Source organism: Gorilla gorilla, chromosome X (genome assembly GCF_029281585.2).
Source record: "Gorilla gorilla gorilla isolate KB3781 chromosome X, NHGRI_mGorGor1-v2.1_pri, whole genome shotgun sequence".
Lineage (NCBI taxonomy): Eukaryota > Metazoa > Chordata > Mammalia > Primates > Hominidae > Gorilla > Gorilla gorilla.
Window position 1 is genome coordinate 165,145,427 of NC_073247.2, and position 17,296 is coordinate 165,162,722.

The 17,296-nt window shown below is 57.8% G+C and overlaps 1 protein-coding gene across 8 annotated transcripts in view; it reads right to left on the minus strand.

Annotated features, from left to right (window-relative positions):
- The window catches only part of HAUS7 (HAUS augmin like complex subunit 7), a 47,635-nt gene that overhangs the window by 11,895 nt on the left and 18,444 nt on the right, over positions 1-17,296 (minus strand). For 6 of the 8 annotated variants that reach the window (XR_010132482.1, XR_010132481.1, XM_019019168.3 and 3 more), the window contains exons 2-5: positions 10,539-11,232; positions 9,231-9,346; positions 5,074-5,141; positions 2,718-2,779 (exon numbers count right to left, since the gene is read on the minus strand). Coding sequence is in view for 6 of the 8 variants with exons in the window: in XM_019019168.3 (XP_018874713.1) it covers positions 2,718-2,779; positions 5,074-5,141; positions 9,231-9,346; positions 10,539-10,646 (354 nt within the window). In the remaining 2 variants the exon portion in view is untranslated. Of the gene's footprint in view, positions 1-2,717; positions 2,780-5,073; positions 5,142-9,230; positions 9,347-9,833; positions 9,877-10,538; positions 11,233-14,393; positions 14,411-17,296 lie in introns of those variants that run through there. The other 2 variants (XM_063702906.1, XM_063702905.1) reach the window with 2 other exon arrangements.

A 17,296-nucleotide genomic window follows, 5' to 3' on the forward strand; every position in this document is an offset into this window, starting at 1 on the left:
TGACCCCAGCTACTCAGACGGCTGAGGTGGGAGGATCGCTTGAAGCCCGGGGGCTCATGCTGATATTCCCAATTAAAACTCAGGACTACAAGGGTTGACCCTACCTAATGATCTTAAATCTGTATCTCCTTTCTCCCTCCTCCAACTCCCAGGTCTCAATAATACCAATGGAATTCTCCAATTCCTTTGATTGTTTATCCATAACAAGGAATGCAGTCCTGCTAAGTGCTGCCGCAACATGGACAAACCTTGAAAACCTTGTGCTCAGTGAGGAAGCCAGGCATCAAAGGCCACATATTCCAGCATTCCACTCCAATGACATACAGACAGATGGTAACTCAGTGGCTGCCAAGGCCTGAGGGGAATGGGGAGTGGCTACTCAGTGGTTCAGGGTCTTTTGGGGGTGATGAAAATGTTGTGGAACTGGATAGAGGTGGTGGTCATACAACATTGTGAATGTACTGAAGACCACTAAATCGTATGCTTTAACGCGGCTTAAAAATTGAGGACCAAGTTTCAGTTTGGGAAGATGAACAAGTTCTGCGGCTGGATGGTGGTGATGGCTGCACAGAACCGTGAATGTGCTTATGCTCCTGGACCGCACACTTAAAAATGGTGAACGTGATACAATTTAGGTGATGTGCATTTTACCATAATTTTTTAAATTAAAAAAAAAAAAAAAAAGAAGAAGCGAGCTCCCACAGGGCCTGTTAGGAAATTGTTTTTCATGACTGACATGGCAGATTTTACGTAAAGTGCATTTTGCCACAATGCCAATGTGGAAATATAAAGGAAGCGCAGTGCTCCCGCGGCTGGGCAGAATGTATGGGGCAGGTGCTCGCAGGCTCTGAGAAGCGAATGTCAGCAGGTGGGTCAGGGAGGAACACCAGGATTCCGAGTTCTCCTGCAGACTGGCAGGGAGCTGGCCATGCCACCACCATCACGGAAGTGGGTGGTTTATGTCTGGAGGACAGGAAAAGGGAGCCCCAGGGAACTAGAAAGTATCCAAGAGACAGTGGAGAGGAAACAGCTCAAGAAAGTGACCCCACAAATCTGTTTACAATGCCTGGGCTCAGGCCCACCTGTGCAGAAGTAGATCTGATCTTGGTGAGCCCAGCAAAGTCTCCCAGGCTGACCACTGGGTGGCGCACACACAGGGGGGACCCGAAGAGCCATGCAAAGGCTGCAGAAACAGAGCTGATGCTGGAAGGAACGGCAGGCAAGAGGCGGGAGGCGGCTGAACTTGCTCCTTAAACCTAAGCGGGTCAAGTGCCTGCTAAAGCACAAATATTTATACAAATATAAATTGCGTGGAGAATACATTTTCCCAGAGCCAAAGTAATAGGCAAAATGTTGAGAGAACTACTTGGCACATGGAGAACCACGGACTCTCAACCACAGGAGAGAAGACTCACTGGATATGGACTTTGGGTGACAATGTGTCCATGCTGGTTCATGGACTGTGACAAAGGAGCCCCCGTGTGCAGCGTGTCCATGGCGGGAGAGGCTGTGTATGTGTGGGGCAGGGGGCCTGTGGAGACTCTCTGTACTTTCTGCTCAATTTTGCTGTGAACCTAAAACTACCCTAAATTATTAAGTCTACTAATTAAGAAAAAAAAACAAAACAAAACAAAACAAAAAACCTCACTGGACAAGTGACCCAATTAAAAAGTGGGCAAAGGACATGAATATGGAAATTTTTCCAAAGCATATACAGAAATGGCCAACAAGCTCACAAAAAGACGCTCCATATCACTGGTCATGGGGAAATGCAAATCAAAACCATAATGAGATGCCACCCCGCACCGAGCGGGGTGGCTAGAATCAACAAGACGGATGCCAGCAAGTGCCAGCGAGGACGAGGAGAAACTGGAGCTCTCCCGCGCTGCTGCTGGAAAAGGAAGATGGTGCCGCCGCACTGGAAAACAGTTTGGTGGCTCCTCGAAAAGTTAAGCACAGAGTGACCCTGTGACCCAGCAATTCCACTCCCAGCTATACACCCAAGAGGACGGAAAACACGTGTTCAACCAGCCAATGTACATCTCACATGGATTCACTGACGTCTTATGTCTCCCTAAATTGTAGAAAACCAAGCTGCAGCCCAACCACCTTGCGCACATGTTCTCAGGACCTCCTGGGGCTGTGTCATAGGCCATTGGTCACGTGAATAAATCTCTTCAGATATAAAAAAAAGAAAACGTGTTCAGTCAAAAATCATATGCAAGAATGTTTATAGTAGCGTTACTCATAATCATCGAGTGAAAACAATTATTTCAAAATTTAGAAACGATAAGGTGGGTGCTGGAGTTTCCTTGACCTACCGCAGGGTAGATGAGGGACCTCGGGAGAAACCCTCCGGCCACAAGGGCTTGGGAGCCAGGCGCCGGGATGAATGAAGAATGAAGTCATCAAGCAAGGACAGGACACTTTCCATCCCACTGGTCATCAGAAGCCAGAGATCTGCCCATCCCTGCATGGCTGCCCTCTCCCCTGCGCCCCAGGGACAACCAGGTTCTACCCAAGAGAATCCCAGCAGTTCTGGCCCCAGGGATGCCTAGAGAAGCAGCCTGCCCGGGCACCCAGCCGGCCCCAGGGCCTGAGGAACCTCAAAGGCACTAGGGGAGGAAAATCCTCCCACCTCAGCCAGCACCATGAGGTTCCCTGCCCAGGGCAGAAAGCGTGCGTGCCGTCTGCAGAGCAGACAGAGGCCCTCTTACCTTGAGGAGCTCCTGGTCATGTGGCGCACACAGCATCAGCTCATGGCCCAGCTTCGTCATTTCTGTTGAAACACAAAGAGCCCATCACGGCAGGCACCTGCCCAGACAGCAGGGGACAGCAGACACCCAGGAAGCCCAGCACCCACAGACTAGACTGGGTATAGGAGACCAGGGTGGGCCAGGAGGCAGGCACCCAGGTGCCAGCACTGCCTCTTGCTGAGTGGCCCCACCCCTCTCTGGGCATCAGCTTCCTCGTCTGAAAATTAGGAGTTGTACCCAATGCTCTCCCAGGTTTGGGGTCACTCACTCTGGCTTTGAGCAGAAGCCAGCAGCTGCCTGAGGAGTGGACAGGGGTCAGTGAACCTCTACAGTGCACTGTCTGCCACTCTCTCCAAGACCTCACAAGGCCAAAGCAAATGGACTCACCACTCCCATCTGGCCATGTCCTAAAGGACCTTCGTGCCATCATCTGCTATCACCCTGCCAGCAGCCCTGGGGGTGGAAGGCCTTGTTCCATTTCATGCATGGGGAAGCTGGCGCCGTGCACACTGCAGACTATCCAGCCACATCTGCCAGCGTGCCCAGGGCATTTTCTGAGTAACTTGGAGCCAGAAAGCCTGGGGCCGATGCCAGACCTGCCCCTCCACCTAACCCTGGAGGGTTTGTTGCAAGAAGTAAGCAGAGAGTCTGTGGGGAAGCACTCAGTAACCCCAGAACCACCATATAAATGCCAACTGCATGCCTAGGCAAGCCTGATCCACCACTGCCCTTAACCCCACATCCTGAAGTCCTCCCTGACCCCTCTCTTCCTCTCAGCAAGTCCATCCAACTCTATAAATCCAGATCTGGCCAGTGCTGCCTCCTGCACTGTCTCTCCAAACTTTCACCTGGACCACTCACTGCAAGAGCCCCACGCCATTCTCCCTGCCTCTTCCCCAGGCGCCCTGTTCCCAGCACAGTGGGCCAGGGGTGTCGTTACAGCCAAGAGCAGAACTCGGCCTTCCTCGGAGTCAAAGCCCACGTCCTTCTGGGGCCCACATGGCCTGGCCTGATCTGGCCCATCCCCTCCCAACCTCACTCCTTGCCCTGCCCTGCTCTCCAGCCACACCAGCCTCCTTCTTGTGCCTCCAAGCTGCCAGGCACAGCCCACCTGGGGCCCTGTGCGCATGCTCTTCCTCTCTGCACATGCCGCGCTGGCTTCCGCCCCTCCTGCCGTCTTATGTCAAGACAGCACCACCCTTTCCCCAAGCCCTGCAGGACCCTCAGCCCCCAGCTGGCTGTTCCCAGTGCTTCTCGCTGGCAGGTGCATGAACAATTCTCCCACCCTCTGGCCCTGTCTCTCCCCGCTAGGACGCAAGCGCCACGAGGGCAGTGGAACTCACTGCTGCAGCCCAGCACCAGGAACAGCGCCTCGCATGTGGTGGCTGCTCCTTAACCATTCGTCGGATGAATTCCTGAACTACCCTCACACCCTACTGGTCCTGGTCTCTCCCACCTGCCCTCTGACAAGCCTGACACTCAGTATATTCCCATGAGGTAGGCAAGGCTGGGTTTCATCCCCACTTGACAGGAGAGGAAACAGGCTGGGAATGGCGGTGTCAGGGCTAAGGCTGAGCTGGGTCGGGTCACACATGTGTTGGTGTGGGTCAGAGAATCTGGAATGTACCAGACACGGCAGCTCCGGGGAGAAGGGCAGTGCCTCTGTGTGGCCCAGGCCAGCCCACCGGCTGCTCTAAAACAACACCTCCTTCTTCTGGCCCACTTCAGCACAGGAAGAACTGGCCCCAGATAACTCATGTGGCAATGCCAGCTGGGGCACGGATCAGGACTCCAGGGTCCAGCTTATCTACCCTGGAGTGGCCAGAACAGACACAGGCCCATGAAAAATTTGACCTTTGACATTCCACCAACTTCTAGAGAGATCACCATGAAGATGAAAAGTTAGCCACCAACTTGGGGACTGCAGTTTTGCTCACCTTTATCCAACGTTCATTACCAGGTTAGATAGAAAGGAGGTTATAAGGCAAGCTCCGCTGGAGAGCAGCAGGTGCCCCTAGAAATGCCACCTGTAGACAGCGTGTCACACACCACTGACACAGGGAGACGGAACCACTGCTGGCATCGGCAAGAATCTCTGTCTCTGGCCACCAGCGCTGCAGGGACTGATGTGCTCTAGGTCCCTGCAAGAGGAGTTCTCCCACCTGCCATGCCTAGGGAAGGGTGGGGTTCAAGAAGGCTCTAGCAACATCCACACAACGTGCACCACCTAAAAGAAAACGTTGGTCCAATGGAACATGCACCACCACTCCATAAGGAGGCTGTGAACAAGCTCAGAATGGACCAAGATTCCACCTACCTTGGATCTTCACCTCTGTTGGGACCCCTTTCAGTGAGCTGAACCTGTCCTGCAGTGAGGGCCAGACCCTGCAGGGAAACAGTAGAGCTGGTCAAGCCGGAGGCAGCCAGAGAATCCCCCCGGGCCCTCTATACGCGCTGGAAGAAGTGAGTTCCTGTGCGTGTGCTCAACGGCACGGAGCGGCTCACTTTAAAGTGGTTACTTCTGTGTCACGTGGATTTCACTTCCATTAATTATTAGGGAAAGAATATTCCAGGAAGTTTACCTCGGAAATCTGGATACTGAAATGAATCTGGATACTGAAATGAAAATTCTTCTCAAGACCAAAAAAAAAAAAAAAAAAAAAAGATGGCTGCAGCAGAGGCAGAGAGGGAAGCTGCCAGCACTCAGGGCTCTTTCTCGAAATGGCGGAGCGGGTGGGTTTCGAGGGCTGGCCCCGGGCTCCTGGCACCCTCCCCGGCCTCGCCTGGGTCGGCATCAACTGCTCCAGGGTGGAAAACTTTCTTCCCACCCGGCCCTCTGCAGAAAAGGCTTGTGAGGCCTGCTTTCAGTCATGTGGGGGCTCCTGCTGCAACAGAGTCTGTGGTCACAGTCGAGGCTCATCACCTCGGGCACGGTGAAGGCTTGCCCTTGACTGCAGCACACAGGGGCCGCTCAGAAGCATGTCACCTTCAAAGCCATCTGGTGGGCAAAACCAGATCCACATGCACAGCGCATGGAAGGCAGGAAGTCCCACGACACCCAGACATGCGCCACAGGTGACACACGGCTCAGCCCTCCACTGGGTCTCCTCCTTCAGGGGAGCACAGCCCAAGCACTGCATCCCCAGTCCCAAGCCCCATGCCTCAAGCCCGGTATGACACTGAGGCCCAGAAACATCACTCTGGCCGCTGGGGCCACAGGCTCTTACCAGGGAGCCCCAGGCGCCTGCCACCACAGCAGCCTGTCATAAACAAGAAGGAGTCGCTTTCCACCAGGCTGCCAGAGCCTGGCTACACCTCACCATTGCCATCACTCTAGGAGCCTGCTGACTCGTGTGGTGGGAAAGGGCTGGTGGCTGTTCCCTGGAGAGGCCACACTTGCCCCAGAACTGCAACAGAGATCGGGCTGGGCTTGGCTGCCTCCACAGCACCACCCACCTCTGTGACTTATTAAGACAACCGCGGGTTCTGCGCAAGCGGGGTTGGGGAAGGAAGGGGGAGGCCAGCAGGCTGGGCTCTGCCAGCGGGGTTGCCGAGAACATCTCTGAGCACAAGGCTAGGAGGAGCAGAGGGCACTCACCCAGCACTGTGCAAGGCCGGGCACAGTAAACCCTGAACACACTCAAAACCCAGGCTGCAGAAGCCCCAGCAGCCAGACTCAGTAAGGGCTGTCACTCAAGTCACCGCACCGTCACAGCAGAGGGCAGAGCAGGAACAGAAAATGCTGGAGGCCTTGGAGGCCCCAAGGAAAGCCACAGGGCCTTGACCTCCACAATCCAGGGGGCTCCATGAGCTCTGCCCCAACCCACACCAAGGACCAACACTAGGTGCAGCTTCCAGGTTCTACTGGGAGGAGATGAAAAGGCGGCCCTAAATGGGGCTGACAGGGTGCAGTCACGTACAAAGAAAGGCAATGGGAAATTCACAGGAAAACTCCCATCCATCTGGTTCTCCTGTAGCACCCTCAAAAGGCCTAAGGAATTCTCGCCAACCTGAAATCAGACAATGTCATCGTATGCTCCCTGGCAGCTTTTTCAAAGGATTCGGTTTCTGGTATTTACAGAAGCACTACAGGTTGAATATCCCTAATCTGAAAACCTGAAATGCTCCAAAATCCTAAACTTTTTGATCGCCGATATGACGCTCAAAGGAGATGCTCATTGGAGCATTTGAGATTTCGGATTTTCAGATTAGGGACACTCGACCAGTATAATGCAAATATTCCAAAATCCGAAGAAATCGAAATCTGAAACACTTCTGGCCCCCAGACATTTTGGATATGGGACACTCAACCTGTAGAAGCATCTGAGGGGCGTGGCTTTGGCCTCCTACCCGTCCCTCTCTGGCCAGACGACCCCAGTTCCCCGAGTGCCCCCAGCTTCCACCTGAGTCAGGCAAATCTGCGCCCCCTCCCACAAGAGCCTCCTCCTGGGAGCTCGCTCAAGACCCTCACACTCCACCCAGCCATCTCCAGTCCTGCCTCACCTCCCAGCCTCCCAGGTTCCCAGGCCAGGGGCTGGTCCCTCCAGGGCCAGTAGTGGCTGCCAGACAAGCCGTCTGCCACTCAGCACAGGGCTCCTTCTGTCTTTCCCTGGGGTATTGGTCTCCCTGCCTGCAGCCACTGCCCTCCAAATCCATCTGCCACAGAGCACCCTGAGTCACCTTACCAAAATGCCAATCTCAGCATGTCGCTCCCCAGGTTCCATGCCTGCCCTGCCCAGAACATAAAGCTCAAAGGCCTTGGCACAGCATGCAAGGCCCTGAGGGAGCTGCCCTGAGCTGCCATTCCAGCTGCTGCTGCCCAGCTCTCTCTCCCACACCTCAACTCCCTGCTCCTGTCCAAACGAGCACCCCGCTGTTACCGTCCCCATCCCAGATCAAATGCCACCTCCTCCCTGCCAACATCCACAGCACCCAACTCAGACTGCAGTGCTGTGCATCATTTCTGCTGAACCCCAGGACTTGTACCCACTAAATACCCAGCTCCTGAGAACACCCAGTCACGTCTGCAGCGCGTGGAATGGCACACAGGTGCAGCCTGGAGAACCCCCCGACTGCACGGCCACACCATGCTGCGGCTCCCATACTAAAGAGCCGGAAATGACAGCAGGCCAAGAGTGCACCCACAGGTTGAGGGCTCCAGCAGGGGCAGGGTGTGCTCAAAAGGCTGTGGGCATCCAGAGGGAAGCGGAATACATTCTGTCCTGGGAACAGGAAACATTTTAAAAGGAGACAGGACGTGTGAGTTGGGTCTTTGCGGGCTGTACAGGAGTACGTACGACATGCAGAGACTAGAAGGGCATTTCCAGGAGGGGGAACAATGTGAGCAAGAGCAAAAGGTTATGAAGCGAGGAGCTGGTGTGCTGAGCCCTGGGGAGAGGCCTGAGGAAGGGCCTAGAAGGCAGAGGCAGGAGACGCCTCTGGAACAGCAAGGGCTCAAACACAAAAACGCCTCCTCCTTCCTCTGGGGGCCTGTATCCAGCTGGGCGTCCTGCTGATGTCCCTGGTCCTGGCGGGCCAGACCGGCTGGATGCAGGTTGGCACCCCACTGCTCTACTGCCAGGCTCCCGCCCAGGCCCCTTCCTCAAGCAGCAAGGGTAGGCAGGCCGCAGGCTGAGGAGGGGGAGGCCCGGGCCTGGACTCACGAGAGGCTCCTGTACCAACAGACTACAGCTGTTCCTGAGCATGGCCTGGGCACACACCCAATCCCACAGGAGCCTGTGCTCTGTGGGAGGCGGGGCAAGCCTTCTCCACTCACAGCTGTGAGGCAGTGAGACAGACCCTCAGCTCAGGGACTACGTCACCAGGGGAAGGATGTCTGCCCTGGGAATGGGACACTCTGGATCATTTCCTCCACCATCACTCAGGAAGTCACCCTGTCACCATGGGCTTCGTAGGGTGCCAGGCACACACCATGCTACACCCTGGCCCAAAGGCACTAGAGGACTGGGAAACGGGTCACGGCACAGAAGCTGACAAGAGGTGACACTGCATGAGGACCACTTGGCCAGCTGAGACCCAGCCAGGAGCCCACGCCCTGGCCCTGCTTGTCACTCCTCCACTGGGAGACCAGAGACAGTTCATACCTCCAGCCTGACCCTTGGCTTCCGGGTCTGAGAAGGAAAGGACTGGAATGGAGCATTTCTCAGGTGCCTGCCAGTCCTGAACCTCCAAACTCATAAGGCAAGGCAAACGCTGAGGCCAAGTTCAGCACTGCAGCAAAGGGGCGGCTGGACTAGCCCAGCACCGCCAGGGCCCACTTTGCCCCCAGTTTGATCATGCCTGTCACCAGTACTCCTTACCTACACAGCTGTTCTCACGAGGGTCCAGGCTAGGGGGTGGAGCCCTCTGGGAAGACAGCTACTCACAGTAACCACAAACCCCATCTTCCCCAGGTGGGGCTGGCTGGCGCCCATGCACACTCCAGGTGGGAAGAGGAAGAAACTGATGCATTACCGGGTACACATCCACTCTAGGATCTCCAAGCGGTACTTTGAGGGGCTGCACAGCAGTTCCTGAATTGTCTTTGGCTCTGTGATATACAGACCCTCGAGGAAGGGGCAGTTTAGGTCCTAAGCAAGGAAAAGGAAAGCAACATTCACTGAAAGTCCCAGTGTACGTCATTTCATTTTATGTATTTATTTATTTATTTTTGAGACGGAGTCTCACTCTGTCGCCCAGCCTGGATGGAGTGCAGTGGCATGATCTCGGCTCACTGCAGCCTCCACCTCCTGGGTTCCAGCAATTCTCCTGCCTCAGCTCCCAGGGTAGCTGGGGGATTACAGGCATGCGCCACCACGCCCGGACAATTTTTGTATTTTTAATAGAGACGGAGTTTCACCATGTTGGCCAGGCTGGTGTCAAACTCCTGACCTCAGGTATCTGCCCACCTCAGCCTCCCAAAGTGGTGGGATCACAGGCGTGGGCCACCGCGCCCAGTCCTCAGTGTACATCTGCAAGCTCCCAGGACCCTTTCCTTTACCCGAGTCCTGCCATCTTGCCAAGAGTTCAAGTCCCCCTATTCTTAACCCCACATCTCCCGCGGCATGCAGACCCCACCTCTTTCAAGTACTCCCACTCTGGGCTCTTGTGGCAGCAGGACCTAGGAGCAACGCCTGAGACTAAGACTTAAGAGAGAGTCCTAGGTTTCGGGACTGAGGGAAAGGGGAGAGGGAAAGGGAGAGGGACCACTGAGCCAGTCGCGGACAGGATGGGGGAGTGGCTGGGGGGAGGAGCGAGCGGGCCGAGGGGACCTGGGACAGCTCCCTAACCTCGTGGGCCAGCTTTCCTCACTGCTGCAGTGAGGGCTCTGTCCTGTGGGGCTGTAGAGGGCTTCTGGAGGCTATCACCCCTGGCATCTGACACCAACTGACACCAAGCCCTAGTCTCGCTGACTTGACAGAGTGGCACGAGGCTCTGCCCATCTGTCCCCCCAGACCCCGCAAGATCCCTAAGGCCAGGCCTGGGTCCTCTGTGTCTGCACTTGCTCCGAGCGCCCAGCGCGGGTACTGCAGTTCCACAGGCGGTGCTGGCCCCAACCACCAGACACGGGCCGTGGAGACAGCAAGAACGAAGGCCTGGGGCACCCCAAAGGGCAAAGATGAATGATCCACAAGCACCCCCTGCTGCAAGGGAACAGGGCGCAGCCGGAACCGGCGACGGTGGCCGCGTGGCGCCGCGGACTTCCGCAGCAAGCCCTCCCGGGCCTCGGGCGGGGCCCTCCCCGGTCCCCCGCCCTGGAGTGGCTTTCTGGGCCAGCAGCACCTTCAGCTTCCCGAACACCTCCACAGCCGCCCTGAACACGCTGCTGTCGCCCTCGTCCTCTGAGTAGTCGTCGCCGCCACGGCCGCAGCCAGCTTCCTGCCCCGCCATGTTTCGCGCTCCGAGCCGCGCCCCGCCCACGCCCTGGCTTCACTGGCCGGCAAGACCGCCAATCAACCTCCAGCGTTCTTCCCGCCCACCCGCCTGCGCCTACCCCCTTCCCCACCGACCCTTCCCATTGGGCGGCGGCTCCGCCTGCGCGGGCCCCGGGCTCCCACCCCCGCCCCGGCACCACCCAGAGGCAGGACCACAGTGAAGCGGGCAGGGCGGACACAGGGAAGGGGGCGGGGCGGACACCGGGAAGGAGGCGGGGCGGACACCGGGAAGGGGGCGGGGCGGACACCGGGAAGGGGCGGGGCGGACACCGGGAAGGGGCGGGGCGAACGGGCCAAGCTGGCTCTGAGTCGTTGGCCTTGCTGGCGTCGCCCCTGCTGCCGGCCGGGAATGATGATGCGTTGAAGCGAGGCTCTTCCAGGAGGGGGCGCTCCTGCCTTGGTCGGGTTCTCCTGGGCCACCACCACTAAGGGGCACCCTGGTTCCCAGGAGGACCAAGGGGAGCCTTGGGTGCAGAATGGAACTCGGACTGAAGCGTTCCTCTCCCAGCGCGGGGCTCCGTCTTCTCTTCACCATGCTCACGCTATAGTTAGAGGGAAATTTCTTGTCACTCACCAGCTGTGTGCCTTTGAACCAGTTACCTAACCTCTCTGTGCCTCTTTGCCCTCACCTAATGGAGCTAATGAGAGCACCTTACCCACTGGGTTGCTAATGAGGATGGCAGGCGGTAATAATTCCTATGGAATCCCTAGAACAGTGCCCGGCGCATGCGAAGAACCATGTAAATGCTCACTATTGTAATACATGCTGGGCCCTGCTCCCCTCACGGCTCCTGGGGCTACCTGTGGCTCCTTCCTGTCCTGTCTACTTAACAAATTTTTCTACATCCCTCAGGACCCTCAAACTCAATGCGTCTGCAATGAAATATGTCAGCCCCTCCTCCCCCAGACCTGCAAAGCCCCCAGTTCACTGAATGCCCCTTACCCAGGGACCTGCTGATTGGGCAAGGCAGGAAGGAGTTGGAGGGTGGCTTGTGCCCAGTAGCCAGGAGACAGCAGCAGGCAGCTGCCACTGTGCCCTCCTCTGTGCCCTACCCTGCCATCTCCTGGAGGGTGGGATCAGGGGGCAAGTCTATAGTCAGGGACACCCAGGGACCTGCTGGGAGGCAACTGCAGTCATCCAAGTGACAGGAGGGGACTTCACTCTGTCCTGGGAGGAGGGAGCGGGCAGGAGTCCGGGGGTCACAGGAAGGGACCTCAGCCTGGGAGGCCCCGACACAGGCCCAGCGAAGTGCCTCAAGGTTGCTCTCTACCCTTCCACGTGGCTGCTGCCTCAGGCCCTTCTGGTAGCTGAGGGCTGTCAAGGGCTTTGGGATTTTTTTTTTAAGCTTTTTTCCCCCTCTTTTTTGTTTTTGTTTTTCTTTCTTTCTTTTTAGAAAATTTCATCTCAATCACAGCCCCAGCTCAGACATTCAAATTCTTGTGGGTTTTTGTGTGGATCTTTCCTAGGACTGGGGAATTTGGCGGAAGAAACCACGGCAGTGTGGCAGCCTCCCCCAACCCTCCCCATATTCTCTGCTCCTGAGGACCAGGAAGAAACCAGCTCCTGTGTACTCTGGAAGAAAATCTCCCTCCTCCACCCAGCTCCACGGAGCCAGTGTGCTCAACAGGCCTCCCCAACCTCAGCAGTTCAGTCTATGGGACCCTGAGGAACTGGCAGGGCCTTGAGAGGCGAAGATCATCTTGAGAGGTTATGGAGGCCATCCCCCTGCATGGAGAACCTTTTGGCCAGCCCTCAGCCCCTGGAGAGGGTCGCTGAAGACCCAGCAGCAGGCTGCAGCTTCCCTGCCCACGCCACCCCACCACCCACCACCTGCCACCCACCACCCGCCACCGGAATCATAGCACCTCCCAGGCATCTTCCTCTGGAAAAGCTGGAGGCTGGGGAGGGAACAGAGAGGCTGCTGGGCCTCTCGGGAAGGGGAGAAAGAAGGGGCCCAGAGGTAGAAGCTTCTGGAAATGTGGACTCAAGCTCAATGCAAGAAAGCACTCCTCCCAGAAATCACTGTCTGAACACCAGCTGGCTGCCAGGAGAGGAAGGGAGCTCCCGGTCCTAGAAGGTCTACAAGCCCAGGGAGGTGGGTGGGCGGGGATGTGGAGGGTTGAGTCCTACCATGGGGGAGGGAGGGGGCACATCTCTAAGGGACATTCCAACCCAGAGACCCCAGGTTCTGTGAGGGAGGCCTGGGTGGGTCAGGAGCCAAAAATGTGGCTGAAGGACCCATTGACCTGGAGGAGGGATGTTGGGGGGAAGCTGTGGATGTGGCAGGGAAGCTGGGGGGTCCTGGTCATGGAGGAAAGTTGGCCATGCGTCCCAGCAGGGCCTCAGCCGTGTCAGTGCTTGGAAAACAGGTTGGAAAATGAGACTGGTTCACGGCACTGGCCCCGCTGTGCCAGAGATGGGCTGGCGGGTGCTGGTGGCATTTGAGACCTCTCAGTTTGTGTGGTGGGCCCAGAGATATATGGCCAAACAGTTGAGCTCACCAAGTGGGCAGCCTCCCTGACCTGTGGAGGGTACTGAAAAAGTCCTCAGAGCATCCAGGCCCTGCTCTTCATATGACCTTTAGGGCAGACCCCAGGGTGCAGCGGGAATCAACCAGGGACCCCCCAATCCCCCAAAGACACCGCAAATCAAAGGAAGCTGAAGTCCAAGGGCTTTCCTCTCTGCAGAGGCGGGTCTGCTTCTGGCAGGGGCTGGAGTTAGACCTGAGGGGGAGCCACCCCACCTGGGGGCGCCTAGGCCCTAGAATGCTGTCAGAGCTAAAGCCCTAGAAGGCCTTGCTCCACGGGGCCACTTCGACTCCCGGCCCTGAACCAGGGAACCTGGGGAGGAGCCTTTGGGGGACTGAAGTGTCCTCCATCACCCCCCACCCCTGGCCACTAAAGTTCCTCCGTAAGGGTGGAGAGCACCAAATGCAAGCTGTTGAAGACAAGGCAAGTGTGTGCGTGTGTGTGTGTGTGTGATGTTTTGGGGGAGAGTTCAGGTCTAAGATGAGAAGCTGATCACACCCATGCGAGAAGCAAGTGGTGAGCCCTGGCATTGGGTTTGAGGGAGAAATGTGACAGAGTAATGAGATCAGGCTCAGGACGGTCTGAGTGTGAGGCTCTCCGCAGGCAAGGCAAAGCCAGGGGGCTGCCTCTGCCTCCCCTCCCCTCCCTCCCCCTCCTGTCCTCTCCCTCTTCCTTCTCATCTCCTCCCTGTCTTCCTGGGACCTCTCTGCTGCTAAGCTGCCAGGCTGAGCTGTTGGTCACCCATCCACCCTGCATCCTGGCATGCAGGCTCAGTACCCAGGTCTTGCGGGCAGCCCACGCCATCTGCACCAGCCAGGAGCCCACCCGAAACCCAGCCCTATCCTTGCAGATGGGGGAAGGGATGGAGAACACGAAAGCAGGGGTGGGGGCCTTGCAAATGAGACAAGGAAGTGGCTGTAAGCTTGGGGGAGCCCTGCGGCCTGTGGCCCTAGCTCTGGAGGGACCACACTGTCAACCTGGGAGCTGCCTGAAGACTCAACTCTAGAACGTTCTCTTCCTAGGCCTCCGTGTTCATCTTTGGAGTCTACTGGCATATGAGAATGGAGAGGCTGCCTTGGGACCTTGGCTTCCTCTTCCTGTCACTTCTAGTCCCTATGCTGGGCCTCCTGCTTTAGGGCCCCACCCTCACCTCCTGCAGTTGAGGGGCCCTCACCTGCCCCATCCTGCCCCCAGGCCACCAGCTCCTGCAAGAGCACATTCCGCAGCGCAGTCAGCATGGTACCACCATCGCCATCACCATCGCCTCCTGTGGGCCTGGAGGTGCTACCATCACCTACCCCGCCCTGTCCCCCAGGCCACAGGCTCCTGCAAGAGGGCAGGGCCTGCGACCTAGGGCGACTCTTGCTCTGAGGCCAGAGGCAGTTGTAGGGGGTGTGGACAGAGTCTGGCTGGCAGGGAGGCAGTGGCTCAGCGGTCCATCTTTGTCCTCCTGCCCGGGGCCCCAAAAATGGGAGGGATGGTCTGGGGCCCTGGGGACCTTTGGGTTTCCCGCTTCTGCCCTCGAACTGCCTGTTTGCAGTGGACGCAATGGGAGAGGCGGGGGCGGGGGCGGGGGCGGGGGCGCGGGCGCTGGCACGGGATGGGCGAGTGGCTGCGCGTGCACGCGGCTCGCGGGAGGTGGCGGGCGGGGGCGAGCGCTGCTGCACGTGCGCGGGGCGCAGCCGCGCAGGCGGCGGCAAAGGAAACGGCGGCGGGCGGGATCGCCCCCTCCGCGGGGAGACGCTCGGGTCTAGACGGCTTGGCAAGGCCGGCGGGGCTGAGTCACATGCGTCTGGAGCGGGAAGCGAGGGCGCCAGGACGGGAACACGAACGTGCCCGCTCGGAGGGCCGGCCGGGGGAGGGGGCGCCCACCTCGCCTTCTTGCTTTGCCCGAGCTCCCGGCCGGGCCTGAGCTCCAGCTTCTGCCCAACCTCCGTTCCCTGCCGAGGTCCTCGAAGCCCACCGGAGGGGATGGGGCGGGGCCGCTTTCACACGGAGTCCAGCGAAGCCACGCTATGGGCGGGAATGAACTCGAATTTCACACGGGCAAGGAGGGTGGGAAACTGGCCCCTATTCTGCCCCCATCCCGACCACGGCCCTGCTCCCTATGGGCGGGTCCCTGCTGCGTGCCACCCTCTGCAGTCCCCCTCCACTGGCACCTTCCACCCCATCCGCAGCCACCCTTGTCCCATTTGGGGTCCTGTGTTCCCCTTCCCTCCTTTTTCTTCTCCACCCCACCCCGCAGCAGGCTCTCTCGCTCAGGATCACCAGGTCTCAAGCATTCAGTGCTCACCAAAGCGTCTGCAAGAAATGTCATTTAATTGGGAGCAGATCCTCTGAGGTTTCAGTAGCATTAAAATAAGATGGTTTTCCTCTAGGGAAGAGTTGCGGGCAACAGGAAGAGGGCATGGAAAATGGGGCTTTTTTCTTCTCCAAGCTTTAAGGGGGAAAGGCCCCATATTGTTACTGACATATAAGATAGCTGCAGGAGCATGTCCCCAGAGAATGCCACGCATGTGCCACACACTGCTGTCGTTTTCACTCAGACAACATGTGGAAAGCTCAAGAATGGGCCTGTTCCCTTTCTCTGGGGGTCACCCCAAGGCTGTGTCTCTGGCTGCCCTGGGCCCTGGGAAAAGGACAGGCACGTAGTAGGTGCTCCTGCAGAGAGCAGGAGAGCAGGAACAGCCCCCAGACCTTGACCCTGAGGCCCAAATGCTCCTGACCCCACCCGCTCCTCCTCGCAACTCCGCCTCCACCCTTGGCCAGCCACTATCACCTGGCCCCTGGCGGGCTCAGCTGCTACACGGTGGCTCCCACCTCCTACCCTTATGCCCCCAGTACATCTGCTCGTGCTCCACCCCACAGCCTGAGGGGGCCGGATCCTGTGACTCCTCTGCTTAGCAGTCCAAGGTGGCTCCCTGATTCTTTCAAGGACAAAGGCAAGCCAGCCCACCGCCACAGACTCCTTCCCACGGCTCACTCAGCCTGCTCCACCACATTGCTGTCATTGCCAATGCTCAAATTGGGCCCAATCCTTTCCCACCTGGGGCCTTTGCACTGGCCGTCCCTCTTTTTTCGGAGGGCTCTTTCTGTGGCTTTTTGCATGGCCATGGCCTCTTCACTCCCGCCTCTGCCCAAATGTCACTTTCTCACGGTCCTCACCTGATCCCCTGTCAGTGAGCAAAGAATCCACTCTCCAGTCCTTGTTGATGACAGCCTTGAGGGACAAACAGCATTGCTTTGGCATCCTCCAGGCTACCAATCTGAGTCCCAGCTTGTAGAGGGTATGTGTGTGCATGAGTGTGTGAAGAGTGGGCTACATGGAAGGGAAGGGGGAGGAGGACAAGGGACAGGAGTCCCTTCCTTGACCTTAGAATCCTGGGATTGTACAACTAGAAGCGACCTTGATCATGTAATCCAGCTTCTCTAGGTGCCTTCTGGCTCTCAGATTCTAGAACTTTCTAAGGAGCCTGTTTCCACCATACTGAAATGAGGAGACTGGGACACTGAGGAGGGAAGCTTGTTCCTGATGTCACATGACCAGTCTGTCCATGGCAGAACTGGGAGCCCAAAGCTCTTTCCAGCAACCCTCGGGCTGCATCCCTGGTTCCTGGAAAATCCCAACAGCCCTCCCACCCTCTGCTCCAGACACCGGGCTCAGGATTACTGTTGGCTTGGGGCCTGCCTGTCTCAGCACAAGTCCATCAGTGAGCTCTTGGGCAGGGGGGAGGGCAAGGCAGAAACCTGCCGGGAGCCTCTGGCTCTGCTGAGCCCCTGAAGGCTGGCTCTGCTCCATGGGGGTTCCTTCAAGGTCCCCACAATGGCCGGGTGCCCTGGGACTGGACAGAGTGGGCAGCAGGAGTACCACTCCCCAGGGGCCCACCCAGGTCAGCCACCAGGCTCCCGACCAGGGGAAGGGCAGCGAGGCCAGGCCTCCATGGGAGCTGGGAACTGAGAGCACCCCAGGCCTCACCCCTTCCTGCCTAGGTGGGTAGGAGCGGAGTCCCTCCCTCCTCCAGGCTGGCTGTGCCAGAGAAACCTGGGAGCAGGCTTCCCCCACCCCCAGCCCAGCTA